A 13,180-nucleotide genomic window follows, 5' to 3' on the forward strand; every position below is an offset into this window, starting at 1 on the left:
ATATGATTCGTTTAGTTATTTAAGAGCTAGGATGCAAGAGATCGTCAGAGGCTTTCCTAATTTTTCACCACCAGGGTAGTTTTAGTCATTTTTATACCGGGTATTTCTTATAAAAATAACTTCACGAGGAGGGGCCCTACTAAACTCCAGCTTTACTGAGCTTTGCAACCTTACTGCCCATCTCTTTATGGCATTGAGGATGCATCAGCCAGTAATCAGATCATAACGGGGAAATCAGGCAGAGAAACCTCGAACAAATTATATTTTTAAAGGATGTGGTCATTCCAAGACAGAAAATCCAAGCTGGCTACAATTTCCCTGTCTATGTTGCAAAGGGCTAGGTTGGGCTGGGTACAAGAAAAGGAAAGCAGAGCTCAGCTGGGGCCGGAGAGCTGCAGTGGGAACAAATTCCCAAACACATAATGTGAAACAAAGCAGCCCGGAGGACGCGACCTGCCTCGGAAAGGGTGCCCACGAGGCTCAGTCTGGGTGAGTTCAGGTGTGGGGCGTGTTACCCAGCGCCCCTGGCCGGGAGCCCCATTCACCTGGGCGTGGCTCTTGCCAGTGCACACCGCAGCCTCCCGAGTGTCCGCGTGCAAAGTCACTGCTTAATCCAGGTCGCCCCGGGCTAATTAGAGCCTCTTCACGGAAGAAGGAGGAGCCAAGGACTTCTTTCCTAAGCACAGGGGCATCAGGAGGTCGACAGTCTTCCGGCCCAGCGGGGCCGCCTTCCTTGGACACTGCCAGGCCAAGGGCCCCTAGGGACTCGCGCCAACCGAGGGCAATTGCTTCCTTACTCCCAACCTGCTCCAGGGACCCTCCCTGGTGATCGGCGGCCAGTCGGGTCTCAGAATCAGGCCCCTGCCAGGGCCGCTTCCTCCCCGGCCCCGGTCTTTGGTTCGCAGCCAGCAGTCGGGGCGCCGGGCGGGGCGCGTCCCGGAGGCCTAGGCGGCGCGCTATTCCTGTCGCTGTGAGCTACCGGCATGTTATGTCCAGCGCCCAATCAAGTCTCCAACACTCCGCACTGACCTGTGCCCCCCCTCCGTTCCTAATCCCCCAAGCTTTGATTTGATCCTCTGCGCAGAACAAGCTCACCCCCCCTTGCCCCATAGTCACTTGTCCCTGGCCCTCACGGGTGCTCCCAGAACCCGTGCTCCTCGTCCACCCCCAGAAGAGCAGAGCTCTCTCCCCGCGCTCCTGACGTCTGTCTGGAGTCAGGGCCGCATCTGCATGTTTGCGCCGTCGGAGACCCAGCACCCACGCTGTCCACTGGCAGCTCAGGCCTTCCAGGCCCCTGGCGCGTAGGTGTGGTCTCCCCAAATTGGGTCAGGGAGGAGGCTTTGGGCAACGCGCTAGCAGCTTCTGCAGCGGCTGAAACCAAGCCCCGCAACTCCCAGACGGCTCCACATTCCGCACCCTCTGCTGCTAGGGGCTTTTGGGAACCTTTCCCAGACCGGATTTTCGCTGAGAGGGGCAAGGTGCGACTGGTGGACCTAGGTGAAGGCGCCCCGGGCTTTAAGTTGAGCAGGCAAGGGTCTTGGGGATTCCGTGTCCCGAGATGTCTCCGTCTGCGCCCGGCAGCTTCCCGCCCAGGGCATCATGAGTTACTTCCTGTCTTACTGCAAAGCTCACAGCGGCGCGCTGCTCACCGGCTACCAGGCCCTGCGCGCAGAGGGCTTCTTGTGCGACGTGACACTGGAGGCGGAGGGCAGCGAGTTCCCGGCGCACAAGTCCCTCCTGGCGTGCTCCAGCGACTACTTCAGAGCCTTGTTTAAGAGTCACACCCAGGAATCCCGGGCGCGCGTGATCCACCTGCATGTACCGTCGGCGGCCGGCCTGCAGCGCCTGTTGGACTTCATCTACACTGCCTGGCTGCCGCTCTCCATGGACACCATGGAGGACACTCTAGAGGCCGCTAGCTATCTGCAGGTCACTGATGCCCTGGTTCTGTGTGGCCGCTACCTGGAGCGCCACTTGGCCCTAGAAAACTGCTGTTTCACCGCCAATGTGGCAGCACGCTTCGGCCTGGCGCACACGCTGGGCGTGGCGGAGCGCTGCGTGGTGCGACACCTGCGGGATTTACTGTGGCTGGGCGCAGGCCCGGCGGGGCTGCTGGAGCTCAATCCGGTGTCCCTGAGGGCCGTGCTGGGTGCCCCGGATGTGGCGCGGGTGCCCGAGGCTTGGTTGCTGGGGCTGGCGCTGGCCTGGCTGCGGCAGGAGCCCGCAGCCAAACGCCAGGAGCACAGCTCAGCGCTGCTGGAATGTATTCGCTTCGGCCTGGTGCCTGCCGAGGTGCTGCGGCGCGTGTACTCCGGCTCTGGCCTTGTACTACCGCCCCGGGTCAAGGGCCTCATCATCCAGGCCCTCAACTACCACAGGGCACCGTCCCGCCAGCCGCTTATGCAGGGAGAACAAACCAGCATCAGGAGTCCCCAGACCCGCATTTTGTTGGTTGGGGGACGCAGGGCCCGGGAAGCCATAACCGAAGAGGTCGTGGCTCCTCTCGTGGCAGCCAGGGACAGGGGGGCCATGGCTGAGCCGGAGGAGGAGGAAGAAGAGGAAGAGGTAGAAGTAGAGGAAGAAAAGGAGTGGGAGCTCACCCAGGATGTGGTGTCCTTCGACGTATACAATCACCGCTGGCACAGCCTTACACAGCTGCCAGCACCCCTGTTGGGACACAGCGTGTGTACTGTGGGCAACTTCTTGTTTGTGCTGGGCGGGGAGAGCCCTTTGGGCATCACCTCCACTTCCCTAGCCGATGAGCCGCGGGTGGTGACAGCTCAAGTGCACCGTTACGACCCGCGTTTCCACGCTTGGACAGCGGTGCCTGGCATGAGAGAAGCTCGGGCCTACTTCTGGTGCGGCGTGGTGGGCGAGAGTCTCTTAGCTGTAGGGGGCCTGGGCACCCGCGGCGAGGCGCTGGCCTCTGTGGAGATGTACGACCTGCGCAGGGACCGCTGGGTGGCTGCCACGGAGCTGCCCAGGGCCTTGCATGGCCACGCAGGGGCCGTTGGGGAGCGCGGTGTCGTGTACATCTCTGGGGGCAAGGCGGGGAGCGGTGAGGGTGCAGCGAGCAGCCTCCGTGACTTGTATGCCCTGGGCCCTGGGGAGCAGGCGTGGAGCAAGAGGGCGCCTATGGGCACGGCCCGCTTTGGGCACCACCTCGCAGTACTGCGGGGCGCAGTGTTCGCCTTTCTGGGAAGATACGAGCCCTTCTCTGAGATTGAGCGCTATGACCCTGGCACAGACCAGTGGACTCGGCTGCGGCCACTACCCTATGACCGCTTCTGCTATGGGCTGGCCGTGGTGGAGGAGACGGTGCTGCTGCTGGGCGGCCTCAAGTGGCAGGACTCACGCCAGGTACCCACCCGTAACGTGGTCGGCTATGACCTCGACCTGGACCGTTGGGAGGACATCAGCTGTGCTCTGCCCTGGGCCTGGGAAGGTCTGCAGTGCGCAGTGCTGCAGCTGCCTGAGAGTGAGGAGGAGAAAAAGGAGGAAGAGCCTGGAAAAGTGTTAGACTTGGTTTTAGGTTGAATGGGCTAGTCCAGTATGGAGGACAGAGGAGGAAGTCGTGCCCAATTGGGCTTAGAGAGCAACAGATGGGCTTTTTCTAAATTTGGGATTCTGGTAGCAGAATGGCTTCTGGAGGCTCAAGAGGCAAATAAGGCCTTGGCCAAAGAGAAACAGTTCCCCTTGAGCTGAGAATGCGAGACAGGAGAGGTCAAATAGAAGGATTTCTGAGTCAGCTTCAGTAAGCTAGTGAATTTTAGAGACTAACGCTGGGCCAGATACTCAACTTTCAGAAATGAAATGTGACCTTATTTCCCCTCTTAAGAAATGTTTCCCTAGGTGCCAATCAATGATTACTTTTGTGCATCTCCCCAAAAGCCCCCAAAATGTAAAAGACTTCATCAAACCTCAGAAACTGTTTTTAGCCTGTAATAAATACTACTAGAAGATGGCATTGTCCTAATAGAGAAGGGAAAGTGCCTTGGTTAAACAGTATGGAATATTTGTAAAAACAATGATTTTATGATCCAGAGACATAGATTTTGTAATATGGAACTAAAGAAAAACAATCCCCAAGAAAGCATTCTTTGAAAAAGCATCCTTTGTTAAATTTTACTGCTCCTGGTCCCCACTCCTAGTCTGCTTTTGTGCTGGTTTTAGGCAAATCTGGTTTAAAGTCATATTTAAAAAACAGCTTATTTTGGTGCCTCCCCCTTCCCCAAAAGAATCACAGAGAGAGGAAAGAGGAGGTAAAGTTTCAAGTTTGTGTCAGGTATGTGAGAAATAAGCTTGATTTTCAAGGTCTCAGGGAAGACACTTGTAACCTCTGAACAGGTGTACCACCTGTTCCAGGTGAACTTGTTCCACCAGTGAGGTGGCAATGTTAGAACTCTTAACTGGAATGACGGTAGTGTGATTAGATCACAAAGAAATGTGGTAAGGACTTTGAGTGAATAAAGTAGGTGCTTTATAAGGATTCATTAAGAGCTGAATTTATTTGACTTCAGTTTACAGTGCTGCCTCTCTCCTAGATTTGAAACTAATGCAATAAATTGTACAGATATATAGTGTTAAAAGGTCTCTTTCATGCTAGACTAGGCACGAGTTTTGTCAAATTTATTAGTTTAATTTTTACCACTTAAAACAACAGAACTGACTTTACAAATGTAGAAGCTTCTGAGTAGCGACAGAGCTAGTCTTCCCATCAAATGCCTGCTGTTCACAGGCCACAACCTGGCCATTAATATACATGACACATCCATCAGGTACAAATATTTTTAAGTGAACATACACATTTGGTCTAGTAAACATCAATAAGTCTAAACAACTGTAACGAGCACACTTCAAATTAGGACAAGAGGTTTTTGTTTTGTTTTGCTTTACGTATACAAAATCCCACAAATTTAATGTGCATTAATATCCATGCAGTAAATAAATGTTTTTACAAATAGGTTTTTTTAAATGATAAAAATATTACACTGGACTCCAAATTCCATACAAACATTAATACATGATTTCTCATCCATTTTGACTAAATATAGGATTACTGAAAATGTGCTGTAGAAAGGCCACTCCTATACAGTTGTGCAAAGTCTGCAAAACGATAGTGATTCAATGATGGTTTCAAAAGCAAAGAAAAAGATCTCCGCTGTGGAGTTTTACTTTCTCCTCTACAGCAAAAATATTCACTGGCATATATCTGAACTCTTAAAGATGTAAGTACATTCACTGAGCTGTACAGGCAACAGTATAAAGCTGATTAGAAGATTTTAGGATATAGAATAGTAAAGGAGGGTTCCTTCCTCCTCCTGAAAAAACAGCAAATTGTGACTTGTACATTATGCAGCCAGACACTAAAAAGCAGCACAGTCATTTTCATGCTGTGATCACTTTCAAAAAACGAGACGTTTACAAATGGAAATATATAAAGAGGACTTTTCATAGACTTCATCCACTCTATAGAACAATTCATGATGCTAGGAAAAACTTCTGAATCGTTTCTCTCATATAATTAAATGTGACATCTGAGTGACCACCACCCTTGTGCTCCTTAGAAGTATATATATATATATTTTTTCCGGTACCGGGACTTGAACTCAGGACCTTGTGCTTGCCAGGCAGGCGCAGCGCAGCTGAGCTACGTCCCGGCCCTGTACATTTTTGTTTGCAACATTGTTTTTTACATTACAACATACATCTGCCTGTAACTAAATGTATTGTAATTCCCTGCCTGAAGTATAGTTAAGGAAAGATTGGCAGACTAAGGGAAGAATTGGAAACTACCTGGACAGTTGATTCATTTCAGTTTATATCTTTTTGTCTTTTAAGAGTTAAGAGTTCAAAAACATGAGTTTGGGCTGAAATTTTATATATATATATATATATATATATATATATATATATATATATATATGACTGTTAGCTGCCTTTCTGGGTGAGTTAAGTCTGTTTTAAAAAATCCATTCTTAAATTCTTCTGTACACAATCAGCATTTCATCACTACAAAAATAAAGGAAGATTTAAACCAAGAAAATAAAGCAGCTCTATCTTCAATTTGGTCTTAGTTACAAAAACATCTTACAAAGCTTTGCCCTGATATACCATTAAGTGTTCTCAAAGATTTGGAATAGTGCTTCCATTAACCAGCTTTCACAAGTTAATAGACTATTAAGACGATTATCAGATACCTGAACTTTTCTTATGTTGATGCTCTTCTAGTTTGCTTAACTCTTATATGCACACCTACATTTCACAAAAATAAAACTGCAGCATTAAATTTTGTGCAATGTTTAAGAAAATTCTTAGAACATTTTAATAAATATAAAAAAGGTTTAAATTCTTTCCCACCCATAAGGATGTCTGTACCTGAAAAAATGTGATTTACTTTTGAAGTCTTGTTTATATAAAATTAAAGGGAGAAAAGATGACCACAGATAGAAAACTGCCTTTTTGTGGTTTTACTACTTGAAGACCACCTGTATTCAGAATTGTTTGTAAAAGTTAATTTTAAATCATTAAAGACAGCTGAATTTGAACATGGTAAACATAAGCTGAGCACTAACTGCATATAAAATATACAAATGCTCATCAAAGACAGTGGTTTTATGATCATATATGGTTTGTTTCACATAGTTTGGTAACATCAAAGTATGACTTGTCAAGTGTCCCACACACTGATACAAAAACTACCTTAAATATTTGTTTGGACTACCAGCAGGTATTAGATGGCCTGTACACAGAATGCACTTACACATGCGTTTCAATATATGAATGAGTATGTGTCAGAGAGGGAGTGATTACATCTATTTCAGAAGAAATACTTAGTGGGTCATTTGAGGCAGTATTTTGACAGATATCCAAGAAAAGGTCGAGGTACATCTGCTTCCACTGCTGAAACTCTTTAGATGTCAAGTCCGGATTATCCAAGACCTTGTCGATAATGGCTACTTCCCCTTCTCTGGCCTGAAAAGCAAAAGAATTCAACAGTTAGGATGGGAACAAATTTTTATTCATATAAAAACTTGAAAACTTATTTTCAAGTTTAAAATAAAGAGTTAATAGGCAAACCATTTAGAAGCCCGTAAGAAATGGCTTTGGTATATTCCCACTCAGCTATTTAGACTCAAGCCCTCCTGTGCTTTATTCTAGCTCAGAGGTATACCCTGTACTGCCCACTTGATGTATCTTATTTTTCTCTTGGCCTATTCTGCTGCCATTCTCTGCCTACGTAGACCTTCCTCATGCTTTAAGATCTAATTCAAAAACCTCTCATTTCATCAAATCTTCCTTAAACACTTGGGGAAAAATGTTTTCTCCCTCATTCATGTCCCTAAAACATTCTATCCTTGCCACTGAGTGGACTTATGACATCTCATCTCTTGAGTTACTCTGGTACTGTCCTTCTCCTTTTATATGGTAAACTCTTCATGCTTGCCTCTGTGCGAGCCAGAGTTGGGAAAGAAAGAAAACAATAAGGGGCCTAAGAAGTGGTTCTTATCTTAGAGGCAAGACAGGATATGGAACAGGGCCAGTGGACACTGAGAATGTTAGAAGTTGCCTGTGGTGGGATCTAAAACCTATGCTTGGTGACGGTGCCTTTAAAAATTACTGGAATAAGACACATCCAGGATTGGATGGTCAATTGTTCTTCCATAACTTATTAATTTTCCATGTCTAAAAGTAAAGGGTAGTTAATTTTTACCAGTAAGGGCCATTTTTTGCTTAAATTCTTTTATTGGTACATCTTAGGTATACAATACATTTACATTTATCATTGGGTGCTTGTACCTGTACATGATGTATCTTGGTTCTTATTTTTTCCCCATTTCCTGTCCTCCCTTCACCCCCTCCACCCCTCTCTATTTACAAAGACTTTCTTTCCATTTTTTCCTTTTCTCATAATTTTTCCTTTCCCTTCTTTCCTTTCCCTCCCACTTCCCTTACCCCTTTGGACCTTTTCTTCCCATTTCAAATTATCAATTATTCATTTTAATCATTTTAATCCTTATTTACACTTGCAGTTTCTCATACTAGAGAAACTATTCGGTATTTACACATGTGTCCTATTTATTTCACTTAAGAGTATGGCCTCAATGTGCATCCATTTAGCTATAAATGTCTCAGTTTCTCCTTCTTTATGGGGCTATTTTTTATAATGACTTCTTCATTATCTTTGTTTGCTCCTGAGAGTCAAGCACAGGATCATCTACCTGGTGATTCATCAATATGTACTGAACTGAACACTGGCAATAGCTCATATTCTTTGTCACTAGAAGAAAATGCTTTTCAGGAGTCTACAGAACATACAATGGGAGGGGTAAAGGAAAAAGGAGTAAGTCTTTAAGATATGTGGGCCTGGCCTTCAAAATGCCTGCTTGCCTTCTCTACCAGACAGTTTGGGTCTCAATAGGGAGAAGGGGTGAAGCTCTTTAAGGAAGGTGGGTGAAGATATCTTCGGAGTAGGGTTGGTCACTGGAATAACTTTTGACTAGTATAGTTGTCTCTAAAATTGTGGTCTTAGTTACCAAAAGTCCATTAAATTGTCCCATGGATTTGCAGTATTAGCATGAATATGAATTAAAAGCTAATTGACTCTGAAAATTTGGTTGCTTACTATCTGAAAATTTTTCAAATCATTAACTTTCTATTTTGTTTATCTCTTTGATACTCAACTATATTTCAAAATTACAAAACCTTAGCAACATGCTATGGATTTGTAATATTTTCCAATGGAGCCCTTTGGCATTCTGCTTCATGAAAGATATTCTCTATGATAGTTCTTTTCTGTTTTTGATTGTTCAAGAGTACACACCTGCTCAGGCAGTGTGTGCGGTAGGCCCTCTCCACCATCCTTGTTCTCCCTACCCCCCCAGTGAAGGCTGTTCACTCATCTGCCTCCTTCAACTTCCTGCCTCTTTGCTACTCTGTCCTTACCACCTCCTTCCCAATCTGGGGGTGGCATAAATAAGAAGACTGCAAACAATGTAAGCACTTACAGAAATGTATAATAGGAAAGTAACAAGTGAGTTGGGAACTGATAGTGTAAATAGAACAATTATACATTTTCTACATCAAACACAAATCACTGTGGTTTTATTCCAAACCCATTGTAGTTTATGCAGGAAATATTCCTCACAAAACACTGTATTTCAAACCCTTTTAACATCCTCTACTGCATTCTGCATGCATGCTGTGTTCTTTTAATAACTGTAATAAGTATACTACATGGTATATTTATTTTAGGAAATCAAAAGTCTGAGGAATAACGCCAGCTCTGCATTTTTGGAAAAAAAATTTAATCACATCCTGTTTTCTTCTAGAACTAAGTTACATAATAGTCAGTGTTTTGAGACTTTAAATGAAAAATTAACAAGATCTCCTCTTTACCAGTAATTCAAGTTCTTTCTGTTTACCTCTTCCTCCTCACTGGCTCCCATTTTGTTTAACCTATAATACTTGCTAATACACTTTCAGTTCAAAAAGAAATCTCCTCGAAGGAATTTCTCCTTCTATCTCATATCTTACCTTTAAAGTGCTCTTGAGAATTCTCAGCCTGTGTAGTTTTTCATTCAATACAGGATCATTACATCGTTTTATGAATGACAGCTTGTATTCCATTTTGGTTGAAATGCGATGTTCTCCGATTGGTGATAGACTGGCTTGCTCCAGTGCCCTGTATAAATCTTGCAACGAGTCTCCTAATTTTTCCTCCCTAGTTTCACCTGTAATGTCAACAAAACAGAGAGAGAGAGAGAGCAGGGAGAAAGGAAGAGGGAGAGGGAAAAGGAGGAGGAGAGACAGAGAGAGAGGGAGAGAGAGAGAGAAATGAATCCAGTTACTTCAATAAAGTATAAAGTTGTTACTTGGTGCCCTGAAAAATCTACTAAATAATTCAAACTATCTGCAAATCAGGGTAATGAAAGATTGGGAAAGCACTATAAGATTACCTTTGACATCTAATTATTTTAGAATGATCAAATGATATGATTCTTTAATTAAACAAATATTTTCTTAATAGTAAATAACTGTACATATCTTGACTCCATTAAATATAAAGAATTATAGTACAAAAGGTACACAGGGAAATAATCCTGCACATAATTTAATATTTAAAATTAATGAATGTTAATTATCATTATACTGGTAAGCATGGAAGTGCTGGTTAATAGAACTCTCTTGGTTTAGCAATACTAGATTAATTTTCACATCTTCCCAGACTTTATAAGATGAAATGGCATTCAGTGGCACATATCTGATTATAAAAATCTTCCAGTTGTTTCATTGATTGGTTTTCATGTGACTGCTATAGTAATGGTTGGCACGATGTAAATACAATAACTGATCATAAATTATCATCAATAATTATGTCTAATTTTAATTATAAAAATCTTACAGTTGCTTCATTGATTAGTTTTCATGTGACTGCATGGTAATGTCTGGCACATTGTAAATATAGTAACTGATCATAAATTATCATCAATAATAATGTTTTCATTAAAATGAAATATAGGGATATATTTATGTGTAACTATAAGGAAAAAGTCTGGCATATACTAAGAGAAGCTACTTAGCATTTGCAAGACCTGGGAAGAAAGTACTCCAATTATATATTTCTGAACAAAATTAGACAGTGGTTCAGGTAAGGATCTTAGACCTAGCTGAAGAAATAAAATTTCCATTTTTTTTTTAATTGTCTGAATACTGCTGTTATATCAGTGATTAGCATATCAATTTTTTATCATATGACAAAGATAAACTAGGATTTTGCCCCACATGGTAGACAGGACCATATGATGTTTAATAGCCATAATCATATTTGATGAACATTTATTATATTGGCCCATGAAGTAAATATGGATTTTTATTAATTCTACCATGGTCCTTGTGAAAATTTTAGGCTAACAAGTTTCAAGAGAAGATAACTTTGTTAATACTAGTTAACATGTAGATGTGCCAGGCAGTAGGTTAAATGCTTAACATTCACAATCTCCTTTAATCTTCACAATAATACTAAGAGTAGAGCTATCTGATCTGCATTTTATGGCTGGGAAGTACCTTGTTCAAGGTCACACTTCATAAATGGTGGAACTAGAATTCTAAGTGGATGTCTGGTCCCCAAAATAATAATTTTCACAAGAATTCTATTCTGCTGATTTTTCAGTAATCATTTCAACTATGTGTTTAACAATAGGTCCTAATTAGTGGGAGACTCCCTGAATGCAGCATTCTATTTTTTTTTTAAAAGAATGTACCTAAAATTGCCCCTAAAGCCCAAAACGGAAGTACTTTAATTTGAAAGGATCAACTTTAGGATCAAAAAGTAGTTTTAATTAAATTCCATATTTAACTTTTGGCTCTGTGGCTAAGGTTAGCAATTAATGGTAGATATGATTCAGTTTTTCCATTAGAAAATTCCTTGTTGCTCATGAACACATACTAGCACTAAGATTTCTATAATAAACTTCAACTTCCTAACCATATATTTAAGTTAGAATTATAATCTAAAAATATAAAAATTCCCCTTAATCTATAACCTTTAAAAAAAAACTATAACCTTTCAAATTATCTGTTGGCTCACCCTTCAGTGTTTTCAACGGCTACAGGATTTTGATGGATGGAGGACCATAAAAAGGAGGAACTGCTTTGTGAGTTAAAAGCAAGATAGAAGCAAGATCGAGAATTTTCACTAAGAATGCTTTGGAATGAAGAAGGCACAAAATCATGGTCATTTAAAGTAAGCAAATGGAGTTATAAAAACAAGGACACATTTGAAAAGTGTTAATTCCATTTCATAAAGCCATAGGCTAGGAAAAGACTCCAAAGAATTATTTAGTAGTATCATTCTTTTTGCATCAAGGCAAGACTGCATCTAAAGCCAGATGTAATTTCATAGAGCAGAAGATGGGACAGAAATGGGAGGCCTAACAGACGAGAAGAATAGTAGTTAATGTATAGGTAACCTAGTGTATAATTATTTTTTCAATTCTGGAAAGAAGGTGAAGGATAAAAGGGATTCGGACTATAGTTCGATGAATTAAGGGAGGCAAAAAAGTATTTTTGCATAGCAAAAAAGAAAACATTTCTCCATATTACCTAACACTGTTGGGAGTATATATTTCATTCGAAAACACATTTTGACTCTGTTTTACTTTCCCCTAACTTTTAACATTGTGAAATACTGGGGCAAATTGACTTTTATAAAATTTAAATGTACTTTTACTTTAAGAACGATAAGGGAAAATTTAATACAATAATGATATATACAGGTATTTAAAATAACTGAAAGGCTTTCCCCCATTCCTGATGTTATAGGAAAAAAGTATTCAACCAAAAGACAACATAACTCTACAAAGAATCTGGTTTGATCGCTGCAAGAATTGAGTATGGATTATCTCTGGGCAGCACATTTGAACAAGGAATCACAATGAGACTGAACACAGAAACATTTCCGAGGTAATGGGATAGTGGCTCCTATCAGAGATTGGAAAGCCCGCCTCAACCCCTTTCAGATCATACACAGATGTAACACCTCACAAGACATAGTAGTGGAATGGGTAAGGATGAGGGACTGAGATGCCAGGCTATCACAAAATGCCACCAATTATTTAACATTTTAAAGACGATACAAAGAGTCCTTTTGTTTTCAAAGGAGGGGGTGAAGGGCAGAGTCACATTATAAATCTGATTCACTGTGCTCAACAGTCAAAACAACACAGAACTCAACATTCAAGACGAAAACAGACCTTTATTTTCTTTTATAATTTTCAATTGGTTTCCTTGATTTTTCTCAGATGAATAACACATAAGTCAATTGGGGCTACTGTTGCAACTGAAAATATGAAAGCACCTTTGTGTTCTTCTCCTTTTGCCCTCTTTTTCTTCATCTCCTTTTCATTTCTCTTCAGGCTTCTCTCTCTTTTCAGTCCTTGCTTTTCTTCCTTTAGAAGTGGCTTGCTTTGGAAGACGAGGCAATCATTTGGTGAGGTCTGCTTCCTGATTGACTTTCTTTCAATGTGCCAATTCAACCACTGGAACACTGGCTGAAAACCAGCTCTTTTACAACTTGAATGAATGTTTTCTGAAAGTTGGCAAAGTGCAGACTACATTCAAATGACAAGACATATATAGGAACCTTTGCGATTCCTAATGAGAAAGTGTATCACTGCTG

General features: G+C 42.3%; 2 protein-coding genes across 8 annotated transcripts in view; one reads left to right on the forward strand and one right to left on the reverse strand.

Moving 5' to 3' along the window:
• Positions 1-1,175: 1,175 nt before the first annotated feature.
• Positions 1,176-4,510, forward strand: Klhl34 (kelch like family member 34). The gene has a single exon (XM_021245323.2). The coding sequence runs from the start codon at positions 1,600-1,602 to the stop codon at positions 3,535-3,537; it is 1,938 nt and encodes a 645-aa protein (XP_021100982.1). The 5' UTR covers positions 1,176-1,599; the 3' UTR covers positions 3,538-4,510.
• The window catches only part of Cnksr2 (connector enhancer of kinase suppressor of Ras 2), a 272,194-nt gene continuing 263,503 nt past the window's right edge, over positions 4,490-13,180 (reverse strand). For all 7 annotated transcript variants that reach the window (XM_021245320.2, XM_004866183.3, XM_021245322.2 and 4 more), the window contains 2 exons: positions 9,538-9,734; positions 4,490-6,975 (listed from right to left, as the gene is read on the reverse strand). In XM_021245320.2, the coding sequence (XP_021100979.1) occupies positions 6,760-6,975; positions 9,538-9,734 (413 nt within the window). In that variant the 3' untranslated portion in view covers positions 4,490-6,759. The remainder of the gene's footprint in view (positions 6,976-9,537; positions 9,735-13,180) is intronic.

The sequence above is a fragment of the Heterocephalus glaber genome, unplaced genomic scaffold, assembly GCF_053883595.1.
Source record: "Heterocephalus glaber isolate CG9 unplaced genomic scaffold, H.glaber_assembly_v1.0 deba00001594, whole genome shotgun sequence".
Taxonomy (NCBI): Eukaryota; Metazoa; Chordata; class Mammalia; order Rodentia; family Bathyergidae; genus Heterocephalus; species Heterocephalus glaber.

What these genes read in the sequence shown, in the direction of transcription:
- Klhl34 (XM_021245323.2), top strand. Translation starts at nt 1,600, where the DNA reads ATGAGTTACTTCCTGTCTTACTGCAAAGCTCACAGCGGCGCGCTGCTC.